General features: G+C 38.6%; 1 protein-coding gene across 1 annotated transcript; it reads left to right on the top strand.

Annotated features, from left to right (window-relative positions):
• The first annotated feature begins 157 nt into the window (after positions 1-157).
• VPS36 (vacuolar protein sorting 36 homolog) lies at positions 158-21,362 on the top strand. The gene is made up of 14 exons (XM_005147643.3): positions 158-340; positions 1,618-1,686; positions 5,591-5,661; positions 7,518-7,632; positions 9,077-9,166; positions 10,468-10,554; positions 13,717-13,749; positions 13,860-13,937; positions 14,316-14,450; positions 15,393-15,458; positions 16,020-16,084; positions 16,529-16,613; positions 19,069-19,145; positions 19,226-21,362. The coding sequence occupies exons 1-14, from the start codon at positions 245-247 to the stop codon at positions 19,317-19,319; spliced, it is 1,161 nt and encodes a 386-aa protein (XP_005147700.2). The 5' UTR covers positions 158-244; the 3' UTR covers positions 19,320-21,362.
• Positions 21,363-21,573: the final 211 nt, after the last annotated feature.

Raw genomic sequence — 21,573 nt, 5'->3', positions numbered from 1 at the left:
GCCGGCCGCGGGGCTTGAACTGGCCAATGGCGAGCGAGGGGAGGGGGACACCGACAAGGCGCGTGCGGCTGTGACCGTTGGGCGGGTACTCCTGCCGCGGCGGGAAGATGACGGCGCGCCCACGGGCCGCCGCTAGGGGGCGCGGCGCCGCCGGGAATGGGGCCTGGTGTGCTGGCGGCTCCGGACGGGGAGCGGCGGCTGCGGCCTGCTCTGCAGAGGGCGAGGGAGGGGAAGGGGCTGCGACATGGACAGGTTCTCGTGGACCAGCGGGTTGCTGGAGCTGGGGGAGACGCTGGTGGTGCAGCAGCGCGGCGTGCGTCTCTACGACGGGGAGGAGAAGGTGACGGGAGCGGCCCTGCGGCCCTGCTCGGCCCAGCGAGCAGGGGGGTGGGGGGAAAACAGCACGGCCGTGGGCGCCGGCCAAGGAGGGCGGTGGCGGGGGACGTGACTGTGGATAGTACCCGTGGCGGGGGGGATGGGGGGGAGGGCGGGACGGGGCGTACGAGGGGGCTTCGGCTGCAGGCGGAGAATCCGTCAGTGCTGATTGAGGTCAGTACTGTCCGGCCGGGGTCCGGCCCTGTCAGAGGACTGTCAGGGAGGTGATCCAGGCTTTGTGGCTGAAAAAGGCCTCGAGCGCTGTGTGCCACACGGGGGGAGGGCTGGGATCCCCGCTGGGCGTGTGTAGCTGGTGACACTGTCATGATGTCCAGTCTGTGGGCTGTCACTTCCCGGATCAGGGCTAAGCACTCTCTTTGTCTTTGATGTCATGTATACGTGTCATACAATTCACACCTGAGTCATCCCGGTAGCTGTAAAATGCCTTCTAGCTCTGGTCCTGAAGGGTGCTCTCTTGCATCGTTGGACAGGGTGCTGGGGCATATAGTCTAGGTCATGCTTTACCTGAAAAGGTGGGACCAGATGATCCTTGAGGTCCCTTGCAATCTGGTATTCTATGATTCTGACAATATCCGAGCCTACCCACTTAACTGCTTTGCTTCACTGCTGGACTGAACTCTTGCTCTGTTATTTTTATCACATGGCAGTAGTTGCATACCCTCATAAAAAACTTCCTCAGGTTTTGCAAGTAGGAAGCCATTTGCTAACACACATTTCCCACATACTGATTGCTGTCTGATAAATAAACAACTTTTAAACAGTAAAATGGGTAGAAGCAATACTCGTGTGATAGGCAGGAAGATTTCAGACTCTGCATAGCATAGATGGCTCTGCTTTTTTATATAACTTTCACTTTCTTTGTCAATACATAGTGTTCCAAAGCCAATAGCCCTGTTTAAAACATGATATTTAAGAATGTTTGTGTATCTTGTACAGCATATGGAGGGCGGATCCTTCAGGATATCCTAGGGGGAAAATTTATATAGTTGAAAAAGGAAGTTTGTGTATATCCATCTAGTCCCTTTATATTAATTTCTCCATTGTTTCCTAAACTTGATTTATTGTGTTTTCTGAAAAAAAAAAAAAAAGAGAGTGCTCTCAAAATACTGGCTTGTTGCATCTGATTGCTGTGTTATGGTAATGTGTAATATTTTCAAGATGAGTATTTATGCAGTTTACTGGTTAAATTTGTTGTTGATACATTTAATTTTTTCTGTTTAGGTGAAATTTGATAGTGGAGTATTACTGCTTAGTACACACAGGCTACTCTGGAGGGACCAGAAGAATCATGTAAGTCCTACTTTTGTCTCTTTTTATGCTATTCAATTGTAAATGCCATAATAAACAACAGGTAGTTTGCTACTGAAGAGACTGCACATGGAGATGAGGTTTTTCTTCCCTTTGTGTCTTTTGTATTACAAGTATAGTCCATTTTTTGCCTCACAGTAGAAAGTTATGTACAGGAATGATCTTTCACCCAATTCTGCATTAATAAAATAATCATGCAGAGATGAGGAGGGATGGGAATGAATCATACAAATTTTCTGCAGAACAAAAATAGAACAGAAGAGTCTGTGAGCTGTCCCTGCCCATGGCAGGGGGGTTGGAACTAGATGATCTTGAGGTCCTTTCCAGTCCTAACTATTCTATGATTCTATGCTCTCATGCACTAAGACATGTTGGATTTAAGACTGAAGTTGAATGTGTCAGGCAGATCATCATGTTAACTCCTCTCCCATACTCCTTGTCCAGCAAGACCTTTTCTTCCTCACTGCTTTCAAGTCCAAGTTTCCCTGTCTTCTGCTTCCACCATGCCATGAGTTGCTAATAGGATGTGGTTTGTGGCAGTATTGTTTTCTCTGTGTTTTACCTTCTCAACTGCATGTTCCTGCTCTGAACCATCCCTTCAAGAAGCCAGAACATCTGTCTGTACTGCTATGGAGAACTGACTCAGAGTTCAGGTGACAGTCAGAACTACAGTGTAGTAGTACTGCTGCTGAATGCTTTGTATGATCAAGCCACAGCCTGAGACTGCAGGGTGAAATTGAAGACAGCAAACACATGCAAAACTCTAAGTAGACTGTGACAGCATGCACCATTTAACAGCTGCAGTTGAAAGAGAAGTCCTAATCTGAACCAGGTTCGATTATGCTGGTTTTGAACACAGTATTTTAGAAACTTAGCTCTGGAAGCCAAAGTTTAGACAGAGCATGTTCAGATGACAGCTTTTTAAGGGCAAATTATATTCCACTGGGCTAGTTTTGCACAAGGAAACCTGCAGCATATCTCGCACCCAAAAGCCTCTCCCTACCACATACCACATCCTTGCTCCAGAGCAGGGAACTACTTAGAGCCTTCTGAAGGTAAAGTCACTGAGGATGTTCTTAATTTGGCAAAGCCGTAGATTTTTTTCTTTACAGATTGTTTGCAGGAACAGCAGAACTATTTTTAGTACAAATTCTTCAATATGTTTTGAGAGCTGGTCCCAGGGTGGGGTTATTGTTAAACAAGTCAGGGATTGATTGTCCAGACCATGACCTATTCTCTATAAACTAACTTTCTGGTTTGGATACTCTCAGTGCGAGATTACTTATCTGTGCATCTCTTTTTGAGAGGTGGGCATGTACTGCAATATACACTGCTTCTAGTCTTCTGGCTTGGACATTTTGCTTGCTTGGAGTAACATTAAGCATTATGGTTTCAGCAAGTCTTACAACTGTCCATATCCCTGTTCTCCCCTTCCCCACAAAAAGATGACATTTATCGCTTTTTTCTGACCTCTCACCCTGCTCCTAGGCCACATGGTTTCTTGTATTCTTCCCAGGTAATTGAATCTGCTAAATCAACAGAGAAGAATCGTTGAGAATAAGAAAAATAGTTTCAGGTATCAGCAAAGATTTTGACAAGTTCCAGGCTTGATTAACAGATAGGGCAGAAATATATATCCAGGATGTTGGCAGAAATTACCCAGTTCTTATCAGGGACAAATACAGATTACTGGTGTGGTAAATCAAGCTGCTTCTTTTTCAGGCTCTTAGGACTGACATATAAGTAGCACAGTGCCCTTTTATTTTCATGGTGAGTTGCTGGCTAATTTCAGCTGTGATATAGCATCAGCCTTAGAAACCTAACCTGGCGTACCTAGAATAAACCTGTAGAGACAGTTCCTTTTTTTTTTGTGTGTGACTGTCAGCAGACTTAAGTAATAAATGGGGCACTTGTCATTAGGTTAACATAGCAAACCATTTTACAAAGCCAAACAGCTGTGTTTGTGGCTGCTGTTGTTACATACCACCTGCAGTTGAACAGTATCAAAAATACAGAGATTTCCAGAGGAAAAAAACAAAAGTAAATCTTGCACGTTTGTTACATAGCTATATCTGTGCAACATTCAAAGTGGTAAAATCATGCATAATGTGAGCATGAGACATTAGGAAAAAATCCAAAACAAATTAACTCACAGCATTTTTAACACATCACTCTTTCTGTATCGCTTCTCTCACCAGAAAGGGATGATTCTAAGAAATTGTGTTTGCAATAAGTTCATAACTTTCAAACTGTGAACTAAATGAATCCATCAGTTTAGCAGTATACTATATATAGGTGGACTCTTTTGTCATGTTCAAAACCTTTCTTTAACAGAAGTATCATTTTGCCTGTATTTAAAGTGCCCAGAACTATGTGAGCATTTTGCCAAGCAGTAACTGTTTTCTGTAATGGCTGAAGGATCTGGAGCCACAGAAGGATATAGATAGCTTGTATTAAGAGGTTTTGTAACAGGAAGTACAACCCATGTTCTTTCCCAATGAGAGATTTACTTGTTAAAGTCTCCGCATATCTACTTCACTAAGCTCCAATTTAATGAGTATTTAATTATTGCATGCCAAGAGGAACAATTTTTGTAGTAGGGATTGAGGGGACCCTGTAATGGCGTTCATTATAACTTGGTGTTAGGCACACCTTGGCAGATAGAAGAGAGGTTCCAGGGGGGAATGCAACCCATGCTTCCTATATCGTGGGTGACTGTCAGTCACCAAGCTGTGTTGCAGAAGATGGTGTTCGCCAAAGGATATTCACCAAAACAAGACTAGGCACCTAATCAGATGCTTTGTTGAATCACCCCCCTAAGTAATTTTTGTCTCAAGCATACAGGAAGAGCTTAGCCTATTCTTCCACAGATGGGTACAGTCTTGTTTCTTGGTCTGCTTTGTTTTGTCTAAAGCACAGTCCAATAAATGTGTGCTGAGATGCATCAAGTGCTGGATTAAGTCAGTGGGTGTGGGATAAGTGGAGAAATTCCTCTTCCACTCAGAGGATGGTCTAGCTGTTTAAATGTTCAACAAAAGCACAAAAGACTGGTGCTTTTGGATATAATTTAGCTCCCAAAGAACCTGTAAGTATTATGCATTCAGGGATAAGCTGCAGTAGTGTGGAAATTTTAGTGTGGAAGTTTTGAACTTGGATACCAAAGACTTGGTAAATTCCTGAGTCCTTCTATGAGTAGCCTGAGGTGTTAAAAGTAGGCAGGATATGTCTTTAAAATCATACAATCATAGAATAGTTAGGGTTGGAAAGGACCTCAAGATCATCTAATTCCAACACCCCTGCCATGGGTAGGGACACCTCACACTAAACCATGCCACCCAAAGCTCTGTCCAGCCTGGCCTTGAACACTGCCAGGGATGGAGCATTCAGAACTTCCCTGGGCAACCCATTCCAGTACCTCACCACCCTTACAGTAAAGAACTTCTTCCTTATACCCAGTCTAAACTTCCCCTGTGTAAGTTTGAACCCGTTACCCCTTGTACTGGCACTGCAGTCCCTAATGAATAGTCCCTCCCCACCATCCTTATAGCCCCCCCTTCAGATACTGGAAGGCTGCTATGAGGTCTCCATGCAGCCTTCTCTTCTCCAGGCTGAACAGCCCCAACTTTCTCAGCCTGTCTTGATATGGGAGGTGCTCCAGTCCCCTGATCATCCTCGTGGCCCTCCTCTGGACTTGTTCCAACAGGTCTTTGTCCTTTTTATGTTGAGGACACCAGACCTGCACACAATACTCCAAGTGGGGCCTCATGAGAGTAGAGTAGAGGGGCAGGATCACCTCCTTTGACCTACTGGTCACGCTGCTTTTTATGCAGCCCAGGATATGGTTGGCTTTCTTTAATTTCATTTGTGTTTGCATTGATTATTCCAGGAGTGCTGCATTGCTGTACCTCTGTCTCAGGTCGTCTTTATTGAAGAGCAAGCAGCTGGGATAGGAAAAAGGTATGGTCATTGTCTTTTTCAGATGGATAGTTTGCACATGCATGTTATGTGAGGTAGCCAAGATTATATATTAATTCATGGTAGGTTACATTTGCAATCTAAGTTTCCAGATTGATAGCTGCAAGGACCTTTTTGCCTCAGTTGCGGTCAAATGTGTAAGAGAGTCATGACAAAAGAGTGTCTAATGTGATTTGTTACATAACTGTCCTGTAATCGCTAAACAAGCATGTGTTCTAGCTTAGATTTGATTAGTCGTAAATGACAACAGTGATTTTTCTGAATCTAAATTTGAAAGCTAAGTGTAGTCTTTTGTGCCACAGAACTGGTTGGGGATAGAAACTCTGCCATGTCCCATATTATACACTTTTTCATGACTATATGATGGATTTTGAATGTGGAAATGCTAGCAATAGTTAGAAGGAACATAAGTGTTTCCACTTACTTGAATAACTAACTCAGTTTGGTATATGTATAAAGAAGTGTATAAGCCAGCAGCGTGCTCAGGTGGCCAAGAATGCCAAGAGCATCCTGGCCTGTACCAGAAATAGTGTAGCCGGCAGGACCAGGGAGGTGATTATCTTTGGCACTGGTGAGGCTACATCTTGAATACTGTGTTCATTTCTGGGCCGCTCACTACAAGAAAGACATTGAGGTGCTGGAGTGGGTTGAGAGAAGGGCAACAAAGCTGGTGAAGGGTCTGGAGCACAAATCTGATGAGCAGTGGCTGAGGGAACTGGGGTTGTTTAGCCTGAAGAAAAGGAGCCTACCACCCTCCTTCTGAAAGGAGGTTGTAGTGAGATGAGTGTTAGTCTCTTCTCACAACTAAGAAGCAACAGGACAAGAGGAAATGGCCTCAAGTTGTGCCAGAGGAGGTTTAACTTGGCTATTAAGAGCAACTTCTTCACCAAAATGGTTATCAAGTGTTGGAATAGGCTGCCCAGGGAAGTGGTTGAGTCACCATCCCTGGGCAGCCTGTAGATGTGACATTGGTTTACTGGTGGACTTGGCAGTGCTGGGTTAACGGTTTGACTTGGTGATCTTAAAAGTCTTTTCCAGACTCAACAATTCTGTGATTCTAAGTTTCACAAGAAAAAGAGAAAAAAAAATTAATGCATATATATATATATGTAGTTCACAGCTGCTTGCAGCCTACAGAATGGGTGAGCTAACAGCTGAGGGTTTCCAGAAGAAATCAGGTAATTCACTAATCCTGGAAAAGTCAAGCAAATAAAGACCCTTGAAGAAGTATCAGTAAAATGAAATGGGAATGGTGGACTTGCAGTTGTGCTGTGATAGCAGTCTGTCATGTTCCTAAAAAAATGCTATCTCAAGATTTGTTTTGGTGGTAGATGTCATTTTAGATTGTTATTTCCATGCATGTTACCTTTGAATGTTGGTTTTGGATGAATTGACATACAGTGTTTGCAAGTGGGATAGATTAAATGTAATACTGAGACCTTTTGTTTTCCTGTGACAGATTCTGTATTTTGGCAGTAGTTACTGCAAGTCAAAAGCCAACTCAAATATTAGTTTTTATCATAACTAAAAGGTTTTTCAGAATTTATTACTTGAAATGTACAGATTTGTTAAATTTATTTTTTAGGAATTGATAATGAGTACATTTTAAATTTGTGAGATGTTTTAGAGGTTATAGTAGTTTTTATGCAAGATCTGTAATATCAAGTCAAAATACTTAAATGTTAATGCACAGACATAAAGCATTATTGATGTCCTTCAGCACCTATGTGAGATAAAGTTAGTAGGAGTTTAGATTAAATAGGCAACTTTGATCATAGAAATTTTTTTTAGATATTGCAGTAAGTTGCCACTTCTCTTTCCTTTTAACTCTTTCTTAGTGCTAAAATAGTGGTTCATCTTCATCCTGCTTCTTCAAACAAAGAGCCTGGTCCATTCCAAAGCAGCAAATATTCCTACATCAAACTTTCTTTCAAAGAACATGGGCAGATTGAGGTAAGTTTTGTACCGTGCAAGCCTAGCACATCAGATCTTTGGACATGCTTTTCTTCTCTTGCTGTGTTAGTGATAATTTTCCACGATCTTTCCATGTTTACTTTTGAGGTGGAGCTTTTTCAATACATCCTTTTTGAACACAAATGTTATGAAGCTTCGGGGTTCTATACTTTGATTAAATCACACACGTAGAGTTCTAGAAATGTTAAGAATCATTATTAGGCTTTTTTTTCTTATATTAGTACTTTTAATATAATCTTACACTTCTTTTTTAAATCTTTTAAATTGACCACAGGATTTTCCAGAATGACATCTCCAAAATCTGTTAAATGTTTAACAGAGGAAAAGATGTTTCTTTGTAGTTAATGCTTTAGTGAACAGGAATCATGAAACTTACTCCTAATCATCTCTCTAATTTTGGTGCTGAACACTTTTTTTGCCTCAGAGCTTTGTTTCATTTTATGCTTTACAAATCTTGAATTTATTTTTATCTACGCTGAATCCCAAAGGCTTTGAGCAGTCTGGAAAAAAAAAAACAATATATTTTTAAAAGAAGGCTTATCCTAAAAATCGTGAAGAAATCACAGTCTAAATAAATTTCACAGTATAAGATCCTCTTTTGAAGAGACTGAGAACTTTAACTTTGATACCAGATTTTCAACTTGGAATTAGTTATAAATGCTTATAAATGCATGTGCTTGATTAGCCTCATTTATTGCTTTGTGAGCAGTTTTCAGTTTAGGATGAGTGTAGATTTATGCTTTGTTATAATTGTTTAGGTGTTTTGCCTAATTGTAACCTTGTTTATTTTCATGTTAATGTTCATGTCAGAAAATCAAACATACTATGCTTACTGGTTCTCCAGCATGTCAATTACACTTCAGGTCTTTTCTTTATAAATTTGGAATGCTTTCCTCTGAACTCTGAACAATCGTAAGAATGGAATGGGTTTCCTTTCTGGATTTTGGTCAGTGGGATACACTTACTATTAATTAACTAACCAATGCCACATTCTGTTATTAGCAGTAAACAAATAAGTGTTATTGATCTGTGTGGTTTTCTGTATACTGATGAATTAACAAATCAATAGTAATTGTGTTGTTCAGTTTCCCTTCCATTTAAAAGCATGCCCTTAAACAAACTTCGGCATTTTTAACTTTAGCATGTTTTGGAACATTTTTGAATATTTGAAGGAAATATTTTACAATAGAAGTACTTAAGCAAGTTTAGCTGGTAACTACCTGGCTCCTCCACTAATGCATGTATTTTTGAAGATTGGACATTAAGAATTTCCAGATAAGGAATGTTGTACTGTGGATGGGTAGATGTGACCATGCTTTGTCTTACAGTGAAATTTATTTAGTCTACCACCAAGATGCTAGAAGTATCCAGAGGTACTCCACACAGTTTATGAAACTGAGTTATCACTTTTTAATGCTTGCAGTTCTATAGACGATTATCTGAAGAAGTGACACAAAGGAGATGGGAGAGCATGCCTGCTGGTCAGACCATTCAAGTTAACAAGGATACACAGGTATTTGCAGAGTTTCTGAGCAGAATCTGTATGTAATCTCTTGGCTCCACTTCCTGTTGTCCCCTTATACTGCAGCTGGCATGTCTCTCTAACCAACATCATAGGTACAAGTGGAAATTCAACTTTGCCTGTTTCTTCACTGGAGCAAATTAGTTCCTCCTTTGCATTTTTTACCTGATAGAGGACATTTTACCCTCTCTTTCTTGAGTGAGTTTAGACTTGAATGAGATCAATTTTTTTAATGTAGTGACACACATACACAGTTATACCAATATTATAGATATCCGCATACAATTTTATTCAGCATGAGAGACCTAATGAAGCTGAAAGATTTTTGGTTTTAGTTGTGATTTATGTTTTATTTTTTGTGGCTGGAAGTCAAATATACAACATGCAACTTTTATATAACTCTCTAGAACCTATTTAATTCTTTGTATGCTAAATGGACAGTGGTTACGGAGAATCTCTGCCATGTTAGATTGCCTTTTTTATCTCTCTGTATACTTCTAGGTTATAAACTGTGATAAGCGTGTAGATGTTGTTTCATGTAGTACTACATGAATGAGGTAATGATTTATAGGTTGTTCAATGTCTAATCACTTACGTTCTTTGTAAATATCTTTGTAAATATAGTACCTATAAACTTTGTTGCATTTGGACTCATGGGGAAGCCTGTGTCAAGAATCACTTAATGAGACTTCCTTACCTCTTATGATCAAGCCATAGCAAATTTTTAACAGTAGTGGTAAGCTCTGCAGTCAGAGGTCTCTGGGATGGCACCATTGTAACTTAGGTACCAGCCTGTCTAAAACGCATTTGACGTCAAGTGAAAGGTTCACCATCAACTCCATTCTGATACCTCTCAGCAATGTAAATTAGACTGTACTTAGCATCATGTTTCTACGGCTATGTTTTTTCAGGATAGATTTCTTGAGGTAATCATGTTTAGATGTGTATTTCCACAGCTCTAGTATGGATGTTCATATGGACTCGGAGGCTTTAATTGAGATGAGCTGTGATGCTCAATCTGGATCAGGCTATTACACATCTTCGTATTAATAGCTTCAATATAATAATTATTATCTGTCTACTACAGCAAATTCATACATGTTTTACACTTACTGTTTGTTTTTTTGCACTGGTTTAAAAAATGTTTCATGAAGTATATGAAATATTGTGTACATAATACTAGCTCTTTGGGGGAACATTTCCTGTCTTGTAATGTAAGGTTTTTCACAGAGAGGCGGATGAGAAAACTTAGCATTTCCTATTTTTATTCCTTTCATTATTTTCTTTTGCAGGCAGGAAGAATAAGGGCTGTAGGAATTGTAGGGATTGAAAGGAAATTGGAGGAAAAGAGAAAAGAGACTGACAAAAACATTTCTGAGGTAAATACACTGAAGTTTCAAGGTCAAACACCTGTCTGAACCATTTACATTCATTCACATTTTCTTTTAGCATTAACTGAGACTATTTATTTTTTCTTTTAGGAAGTCTGAATTGTTTTAGAGTGTATAATTTACAGGTATTTACCTTGTTAAACTGGCTTTTCACTATATGTAAAGATACTTCATTTAAACAGTTCCTTTCAAGAAGAAACTAACGATGTGTATTTGTAAAACTGATTTTGGTAGAATTAGAAATCTGAGTTCAGTAACTTTTCATCAAGAAAAACAGGACACAAAGGCATGTGCAGAAAGAGGCTGTTACAAGTTTGGGGTTTTTTTTATAGCTAATATTGTTTTCAATTGAAAATTTAATATCTGTTAAGAAGAATATGCTGATCCAAGTGTCTGCACATAACTGTGGTGAAGTTAGGTTTTAATATTATATATATTCAGGTTTTAAATATGAAGTTTATTCTTATAGTTACCGTAATCTGTTCTACAGTCCAGGCATAAGCAAGATGTTACAAGTGTCTTTGGGAAACACCTGGGCTAGGTGGAGCCCATCCTTTTCCCCAGAAACAGCACAGTAGTTGAATTCCAGATACCAATACTGATGGACAATAGGCAATTAATTTTTTCATATATACCAGGGAGCAATATCCTCAAAAATAGGCTGGTTTTGTCTTGGTAGTAGAGATTGATGCAGAAACACTCATAACTGCATGCAGCAGGTTAATTTTCATGGCAAAGCTCTATGGGTTTCAGTATGCCACAATGAAAAAGGCGTTCACTGATCTGGTACATAAGAAAATTACAGCACCTTTGCAGGCTGTGTGCTGTTTCAGATACTGGTAGCACTAAACTTCTTCCTTTCTGTTTATGAGAAATGTAATGAATGAAATTCTGTGCATAGTTCAAAAGGTATTGTAGTTACATGCATGTGTATATGGTTCAAAAGGTATTGTCTGGTTATTTTTTCCTTTAGTAGCTTTAACAGAAAGCAAAAGAAATCCATTTATATGTGTTGTATGAACGAAGGAAAACCATGACTTGTAAAATCCTGCCTTCCTCCAGCTTTAAATGTTATAAATGACTTAATTTTAAAGATGGTGCCCTGGCTTCCAGGAAAAGGCTTCCTGCATCTGCTGTTCACTGCTGATAAGAATCCAGTTCTTTAGTCTTTTGTTTATCTGAGGAAGTTCCTGTTAGGTGTGTGCACATTCCCCTTTGTTTCCAGGCCTGCCCTCTGTGAGTCAGGCAGAGGAGGAGTTAGACACTACATGCTGTTTATTTAGCTAAATCAAGGGCTCTTTTGATGAGTGATGTTTTCATGCAGGTTATAGAGATTAGAAATAAGCTGGGAAAAGCCTTGTTAGAAACCATTTTGTTGATACCTTATATAAGTACAGTAGAAGGACTTTGTTTTGCATTAGAGATGGGGAACTCTATAGTAAATAATGGAATTTGGTAGATTAGGAAGTAAGAAAAGATGTTCCAAAGAGGAGCTTTTGTTCTGATAGTGGTAGGTTATTGTTATACAGTGGTATATTTTCTGTTCTCACCTTGGACCTAGGCTTGTCCTACTTAATTTTGGATACCTAGCTTATGTGCCAAGTGTTAAGAGGCTAAACTTCTCCAGGTAGTGGAGAAACAGTGGCATCATTGGGAGGGGGTTCAGATGAAAAGCAACTTTATACATTCTTGGAAGCATCTCCCTTTCTTCTTCATATGTTGAGTCTCAGACCAATAAGCTACTAAGTGAGGCACCTAAATATAGATGGGAACAATTGAGTCTTCCTGCACAAACTACTAAAATATGTCTTTCCAATATGGGATCAGAAAGAATAAGCTAGGACTCCAATAAAAGCAATGGCAGGAAGCTGTAGGCTAAATGTATCTCTGGTCATTTGACGTGCTCTGACTTACAGTGCTTTGACTTCTTATGGCTGGAGGAGTTCGGTGCTGCTGTCAGACAAACTTTAGCAGAAGAGGTTCAGGAATCTTTCCCACCAGTTTCACTGGGCATGTTATCATGTATTTGAGAGAAGTGGGTGAGAAGGCTAAATTTGTGTTGCTGAGTTTGAGAGGGAGTTGCTTTTTAATACAGTTGCTAACTCTTCTTTTTTTCTTAGCATGAATTTTTTAATGCTAGTTGGTTTTCATTACTAAAACTTGAATTTCAGCATACCTTCAGCTTGTTTTTAAAGTATGTTTTATTTAAGCCTAAAAATGCCTTTTGTTACTTGTAGAATTGTTGCATTTGAGACCATAGCACTTTACTAAGCTTAATAGACTTAGCTGTGGTGATATGGTAGGTGTCCGGTTCACTGCAATTTTTTTTTTTTTTTGAAACAAAAGTTTTCTTAGGTTAGAAAAAAGTTGTTTTGTATAAATAATTTTCCCTTGCTCTGGGAGGCATTTTGGTTTTGGATCCGACAACTAGAGTTTTCAGAGGATGTTTTTTATCTAGTTTTTATCTTAATTTATTTAAATCTGACATTTGTCTCGTGGACCTTATTTAATTCATTTTTGAACTCTTTTTTGTTTATTGTGGTAGCAACACTGTCTAAGTGTGTGACACTTTTAAATGAAGAGATGTTGCCACACATTTTCAGAGGTGTTGTTTCTTCAGTTAAACATGCATACATGTTAAAGTGTATACCCTCTTCCTCTCTCATTTGAAATTACTGTTTCTTACTAATTTAGTAACATCTACTGATGAGACAAAAATTGTCTTGTCAGGAGGAGTACTTCTGTAGCTGGCTTGCTGCTGGCCAGAAACAATAGATCTCCCTGAGTGAGGGTTAACTGTTGGAATTAAAACTACCACCACCATCAAGAAACCTTCCCCCAGCTTTAGGAGAGCATAATAAAGTTTAATCTTTTCTGGGCCTCAATTATTGTTGTTCCTTCCTATCATATAGACTTCATATTGAACTAGTGTTCACATATTAGAAAAGTGTGTGATTGTTTCTTCTCTGCATTCTTTGTTGTTTATGGATTGTATAATTTTGATGTTAAAACCTAATATACACAGACATATCAAGCAATTATATATAATATTTATTAATAGCTTGGATAGGTGGACAAATGCAGCTCACTGTATCCATGAAGCTGAATGTTGTAATTATACTGATTTGCATTGTCTGCTTTTCATTTCAGGCTTTTGAGGATCTCAGCAAACTAATGGAGAAGGTATGGCATATGTCACTTACCCAAGTAGATTTATGCTTGTTTTCTCAGTTTTAAGCATGCTTTTCACTGTCGAGCTGAAAGTTGACTTATCCATATGTCCTTCTTAATAGGCTAAGGAAATGGTGGAGTTATCCAAGTCAATAGCTAATAAGATTAAAGAAAAACAAGGTGATATCACTGAGGATGAGGTAAACTAAGTTTGTTTTTAAAGTCAACAGAAGTGTTCCTATGCAAAGCAAAAAGCTGTCAATTTAATACATGTAATGTTAATAAAGAACACTTCATGATTGGGGTTTTTTTTACTTAATTCTACACAAAGTAAAAGGGATTTACTTGTTTAGTGTTAGCTTGTCTTTTGACCCCTTTTAAAAGTAAAGATTTTATTGCCTTTGTGTAAATTTTTGTATTTTTGAGCTCTGCTGGTCAAGAAGAAATTGTACTGTCTTGCCTTCTCTTTGCTAGTAATTGGCTTTATTGGTAGTAAAATGAAGGGATTTATTCATTAAGACTTAAAAGCCAGAATCATTCACTAGGTGATGTACTTTTAAACTTATTTGTTTGTTTAGACTATCAGGTTCAAATCCTATCTGCTGAGTATGGGTATAGCTAATCCAGTTACTAGAGAAACATATGGATCTGGTACACAGTACCACATGCAACTGGCGAAGCAACTGGCTGGAATACTGCAGACACCATTGGAGGTAAAGTACCTAATATTGCACCAGCATTTTCCATGTATTGCTAAATTTTGATAGAAATGTGTTTCGACTGTAGTACTGTGCCTGTTTTTAAAGCCCCAGATTTAGCAGCACAGCCTCATATCCAGTGTTTATGAAAGGAAAATATATCCTCTTTCACAATAAGAAAGCTTAAATGTAAGTAAAATTTTTTCTTTGGAGTAATGGCAAGTTCTAATTTGCAAAATATCAGTGATGTTCAGAAAATCATACTAGCAGTCATTCTTCTATTTGAACAGCCTTGATTTTATCTGTTGCTGCAGAATATTACTTTTTTAAAGAAAGAGTGAAACAACACTGACTTGGAAAATAGAAGTAGTCTGTCTTTAAACTCCTTAAAAATTACACATTTTGCAAATGTAGCACAGTTATTACGTAGATTATTACCCCACCTTAGAAATATCTCATGTGTTAATTGCTCTGAAGCTGTTACAGAATTCAGGAGTCTCACCAAAAAGTTAGATTTCATGTTGCAATTTGCAGGGCTGTATGTCTGCTAAAAAGCATAGAGGTTACAGTATTCTTGCGAAAGCTATGTGCTACCTACTGTGATGAGAACGGAAAAATGAGTGTGTCTGAAAAGTAAAAAACAGTAAATTGATTGATTGATTTAATATATTGAAATTCCTTATTCCTGAGATTGATTCTTTGCTTTAAAACCAATGTAATTCTCATTCTCTGGGTATAGTATCAGTGGTTTGCATTTTAAAATTATTAGAGGAAGATGTATCATAAACAACTTACCTCACACAGCAGAAATAAGTGGTATTGTCTGGGTAGGTTTTTTTCATTAAGGCCTATCAGTGAGCTCCTCTGTTTTACCTGTTCAGTCAGTCAAATGCAAGTTGAGACACTGTGGTTATGAGATTAATGCTATTTCTCTTACCAGTCTTGTGCTTAACACAGGAGCGAGGAGGGATCATGTCACTTACAGAAGTGTACTGTCTGGTAAATCGTGCGCGAGGATTAGAGGTGAGAAACTGGGTTTACTGAATATTTCATAAAGTACACTTTAGTGATAAGATAATTAAAGAAAAAGGGTCAAAATGTTCCTCCCCAATTGCTCACACTACCTGGCTAACAGCATGAAGTGATCAGCCCTTTATTAAACTTAGGGTTTTTTTACCTTTTTCCCTTCTCCTACTTCCATGTAATGTTTATGTATCCTCTGCAAATTGTTATAACATATGTGCTTTTTGTAATACCATATAGAAGGGAAAATCCATCTTTATTGTGAAAGAAAACTGGAAGGACGGAGAATACTAAATAATGGTGAATGTCTGGAGTTTTTACAAAATAGATCAATTTTTTCTGTGAACAGGGCAAGAAGGATTGTTACAGAACACATAGTAAGGAAACAGAAAAAAGCATAGAAGCCAATAAAATAGACTTCACAATACAAAGAAAGAAAACTTACAGTATTGTGTGGTCTGGTCTGGTTTATAGCTGTAGTTTCTAAAAGTGTTTGTTTTGGTGTTATGGTGTATACTTGAAATACAAGCTGGGAATAAGTACATTTTACTATTTTAATAGTTGCTGTCACCAGAAGATTTAGTAAATGCCTGCAAGATGCTGGAGTCACTTAAACTACCACTAAGGTAAAGCTTTACAGATGTATTTATAAAAACATGGCACTCTTCAATGCAGACTATGGTGTTTCAACAAGTCAGTTTACCTGCAGTAGATTTTTTTTGTCTTTTTAAGTAAACTTATGCTTTGCTGAAAGAATGCTGCTGTATGGTCCATCATCCTCTCTACATTAAAATATGAATTTTTAACCATGGTTTACTTTGCTAGGTAGGCAATATTCTTTTCACTTCCAATATTTTTTCAGTCTGGGACATGTGTTTACGAAGCATATGCTCTGCTGTTTTCAGTCTCTGTAGATTTTTTAAAGATACTTTTAATGTTAATTTTACAGAGGGGTTTTTTTGTGTTTGTTTTCTTTTTGTAATGTGGTTATAGATTTGGGTGCATTAGAAATGTGACCGTAGGTGATGTGAGCAGGGTTTTTAGTTACTTTGACTCTCTTTGGATTTTAGGCTTCGGATATTTGACAGTGGTGTGATGGTGATTGAACTCCAGTCTCATAATGAAGAGGAAATGGTAGCTTCTGCTTTAGAGACAGTAAGTGTCCTTCATTTCCTTCAGTGTTCTGACCGTGCTGGGGAAATTTAAACACATTAGGTATAAAAACTTAAGGTACAGGATTTCCTTTTGAGGTTTTGAAATACAAAGTATTCCACTTCCAAATTGTAATACTAAAATAGCACTTCTCATCTTAAAAGTGCTGTGCAGGCAATAATCTGAAGTCATTGCTTTCTCCTCGAGGGATAAATCATTTTTCCATCTCTTTTCAAACTTTCCTAACTTTCAGCCTTCCTCTAAATTCTGTGCTGTAGGATGAATCCATGGCATGTTATTAAGAACTTAATTTAATGGAAGTGGACTTCAGACTGTCCACAGTGTGCTTGTAGGCAGTGAAAGTAGCTCTTACATCTTGTTTAGCTTGGGTTTATTTCATAAAAGAGCACATTGTATGTGTAACATCTTGTACTGAGTTTGCTGCTGTGAAGAGCACTCGGAGAGCAGCACGTATATAATCAAGCTTAGGGAAAAAATAGTATAAATTGCTTGGTGAGGGAAACCTTTGTGACCTTGCCTACCTCTGAGCTCTTTAAAGTCCTACATTTGTCCATTAGTCCGTTATCTGTGGACTAATGGACATACTGTCCATGGAGATATTGTCCATTAGCCCACCTATAAAGTCCATTATTTGATGCATTTTCCAGTGTCTTTTACAGTGGGATGTATTTTTTTTTTGTTTTTCATAAAGTTGAGTAAAGGCTGATTCAATGTATCCAAAGTTAAACATCAAAGTCAAAAACGACTTTGACTTGGGCAGTCAAGATAAAATAGAGCTATCGCAGACACTTTTACACATGATACGTGAGGTAGACTCTTCAGTGTGTTTTATATAATAGTTACCATATAGCTGTCTCTCATCAAAAAAATTTTTAGATGAGAGAAATGTATGTAGCTGTCTAATTAGATTTCATTCTAAGTTATCAAAACTGAAATCTTTCAATGTATGTCAGTCCTTTCAGTTTATTTTCTTATATTGACAGAAAAACACCTAAACCATTTTAGTTGGGGTTTTTTTCTTATTATTTTTGGTTTCTAATTAATTTTTTGCCTTCAGTAAAGTGATTATCTCTTTGAAAGGAAAAAACTTTTCTTGATAACAAATTAGATCAAGAGCAAAAAGCAACAGATGGTGGATTTATTACTGAAGTGCCTTTTTTCTTTTATTTTCATAATATGAAACTTTGACTCCATAGAAAAATGTAAGGGAGAGGATTTGAGTGAGGAAGGCTAGCCTGTAAGAGAAAGGGAAGAGGAGATCAGACTTGTGGCCAAAAGCACCCAGTGCTTAATGTATCATGTACAATAACATGAAACTTCTGAGAAGAAATGAAAGGAAGTCACAGGCTTTCAGACAGAAGAGAGGTTTTGAGCAGCTGGTGAAGACAGGAGGTCAAAGGAACCCAAAGGCACCCTTGACAAGAGTAGTTGTTTAGGAAGGAAAGGTACCCATATGCATATTAAATTGTATAGCTGACTTCCGTTACCCAGATGTGATCACATAGCTTCATAATACCTCAAGTTAGGACTAATTTAATCTGAGTTTCTGTAAAAAGACTATTGCTAAGAATGATGCAGAATAGACTCCTCCCCACCAAGTTAGATGGGAAGCAGGAAATGACAACTTCATCTGGATTTACAAGTCTGCTTGAATCTGGAACAACAGAGAAATGGAAGAATTATTGATTTGTAGGATAAGAAAACATGTTTATCTGTGAAATTCATGCAGTAGCAGTAAGACTAGACTTCATACCTAATATTTTAATACTGCCTGTGCAATCTTTGTGGCTTTAAACTGAAAAAATTGTTGAGTTAGATGAGATATGAAGAAGAAGCTCTTTACTGTGAGGGTGGTGAGGCCCTAGCACAGGTTGCCCAGAGAAGCTGTGGCTGCCCCATCCCTGGCAGTGTTCAAGGCCAGGTTGTACAGGGCTTTGAGCAGCCTCGTCTAGTGGAAGGTATCCCTGCCCATGGTAGGGGGGTTGGAACTGGATGATCTTTAAGGTCCATTCCAACCCAAACCATTCTGTGATTTTAGCATGCATTAACTATCCTGGCTGTTATAGTTGGGCTGTGTAAACACTGGCTGTGACAGTACACTGCTTTCTGAGCTATTTGGGTTTTTCCATTCATTTTGTCCCAAAGTATCTTAAAAAATTATTTGAGGTTTTTTATGATTTTTTTTTTTACAGATTTAACTCTTTTCTACATTCTTTTTTTATACTTGGCAACTTTCCCAGGACACAAGAAGAGGTATTTGTAAGGGGAAATACTCATAATTATTTGTACTTTTTAAAAATGCAAACAAACCGTTTGTCTCCACAAGGGATTTGCTACCAGTTTGTCACTGCACAATGCTAGACCTGATTGAGGAGCTGAGAGAATTTGACTGTTCCTTTAATGCCACAGTTTGTTTATTTGTGTATTTTTTTAACAGGTATCTGAAAAGGGTTCTCTCACAGCTGATGAGTTTGCTAAGCTGGTGGGGATGTCTGTTCTCTTAGCCAAAGAAAGGTAGGTAATAACTGCTGTGTTTAGTACCTTCACTACTATGTTGTCCTCCAGTAATACAGCCCATCTTTTGCTTTCTCTAGGCTGCTTCTTGCTGAAAAGATGGGCCATCTTTGCAGAGATGATTCAGTGGAAGGCTTGAGATTCTACCCAAATTTATTTCTGACACAAAGCTAATGCAGTTTGTGTACAATTTGTTGTGTAACGGTTTAGCAAGTGAGCAGAGGGCAGAACCCTTCCAACAACTGACTTTACATTTGTTCTTTTGTTAGTCAACTGCAACAGTGGTGAACATTGTAATGCTTTGCAGTTCTCAGGTATTTCAAGTGCTGAAACCTCTCACGTGGAACTGAAAGGAAATAGGGATCACTCAGTCAGAAGCATGTGAATTGTCTTGAGCCGGCTAGCTCATGTTTCAAGTTTTGTTTGATGTGTTCTGTAGTTTCTCATTAAGGGAAGTCAGATGAAGATTTCACACAAGTGAAAAGAATATCCCTATAGTCTGCCATGAGGGTCAGCACCCAGGTTACTGCATACCCTAGTTTGTTTATGTCTACAGCAACAAATTAGACAGATGTATCCATAGTGATAAGAAAAGTGACTTTGATGTATACTGAGGTATAAGGAACAAAACCAGTGTAGAATAACCCCTTCTCCCTGCAGTGATGAACAGTTTTCTAAAAGAGGACCTTTGAGTTCATGTACTTTGAGACAGAAGGAACCTGCTGCTGGACAGATTAACCTATGTTATGTGAATCTAGAAAACGTGGTGTTTGTTTTGTCATGTCTTATGCTGATAGCTCAGGTAGAAGCATTGTTAGCACAGACTTCCTCCCTTCTCTTCCCTTGCCATCTTCCTTCCTGGCTCATTATGGTGCACCTTGGTGCCCTTTCTCTGTCTTCTCTTTACGTAGTGGAGCAAAGTAGCCTCCTGTCACTCTACTAGACTCTGTTCTTTAATGTACTTGGGTTTTATTTTCTACTTGTATTGAAAGATCATTTGTTTGTTTCATCAGTCTTTATGTTTTGGAGAGACAGTTGGCTTACTTATATATGAAAATTAATATACTCTCAATATTGAAGGGAGGAAGAAGACTATCGCCCTGTGTTTAATAGTCATGAGGTATCATATTGTTTGGTATTCCTCATCCTGTGTTCACACTGAATGCAATTTGATAGTCTCAGTTTTCATAACTCCAGTGGAGTTGTTACATTACTTGAAGATCTGTTGTCATGGTAATAACGGTAAGTGGATGTTCATTATCCACATCACTTACATTTTTTGGCATTTTGAAGTGACCAGCTTTAATAAATAACAAAATTAATGCAGGGTGTGGGCAAGACAGCACATAGATAACTCCACTGTGGTCACAATGGCCAAATTGATACTACAAAAAAAGGAGGAGAAAGGCTTTAAAGAGCCTGCACATCCTTTCAGCACTACTTCAGTCTTACCATAGCTTAGACTAGGGTTATGAGCCTGCCAATGAGGAGTTCAGTGCAGAGATCCCTTCAGTGATGATGACTTTGTGTTATAGGATGCTCATTTAGATCCAGGGAATTGTGTCCTCCTACCCTTGTCACAAGCAAATGTTTATACAGTTTTCCTTTAGGGCAGTTTTCCTCTGTTTTATGGAGGTGCTAAAAGTAAGGTATTTGACAAAATTGAAGGAACCAGTTTCACACTATTCTTACCATGTTAGCCACCTAGTATCATCTCCTCAAGAGCCTTATGGCTTGCTGCTTTTCTTCATCCTCCCCACAACCCACAGAAGAGACCTGTGTGAGGTACCCCAAGCATGAAGGGACTGAAAAGTGAGAAATTCAGAAGAAAAAAGGTGGTTTGTGACAACCGTTTCTTTTGCCTGATACCCAAACCTGTGGAGGGAGACCAGTGGTTTATGGGCCTGAACCTCTCCCCACAAGGGGGCATGGCTTCTGTAGAAAGAGCAAAACCAGAAAGGAGATGCCAAGTGCAAGCTCCCAGCCTCTGTTGCTCCAACCCTCAGCATTTCATTATCTTAATTAAGCAATAATAATACAGCCTATTTAGGATGATGGTACTTTCTCCAGCTTTTCTTTCCCAGGATTTGTCCTTGACTTTGGCTTTTTTTTCAACAGGGAAGAAATCTGAGAGGTAAACTGTATAGCTGGTTTAGAATTTAAATATATACGTGTGAGAAAATGACTACTAGAAAGTAATAAAAATGAAAAGTTTTTTCTTAAATAGACTGCTCTGTTGGGTTTTTTTCATCCTAAATATTTTGGGGAACTTAAAAATCTTTACACATCAAAATCTTGTGGTGGTGTGGGGCAGGTTTTTAAAGCATGTCGTGTTTTTGCTGCCTCATTTTGTACGTAAAAGGGTACAAGACAGTTTTGATTTCAAATTAAATGGCAGCATTTAATGTAATTAGAATGCCCTGGTTCT

Source organism: Melopsittacus undulatus, chromosome 2 (assembly GCF_012275295.1).
Source record: "Melopsittacus undulatus isolate bMelUnd1 chromosome 2, bMelUnd1.mat.Z, whole genome shotgun sequence".
Taxonomy (NCBI): Eukaryota; Metazoa; Chordata; class Aves; order Psittaciformes; family Psittaculidae; genus Melopsittacus; species Melopsittacus undulatus.
The sequence above is the reverse complement of the archived record's forward strand: the minus strand, read 5'-3'. Positions and strand labels throughout refer to the sequence as shown.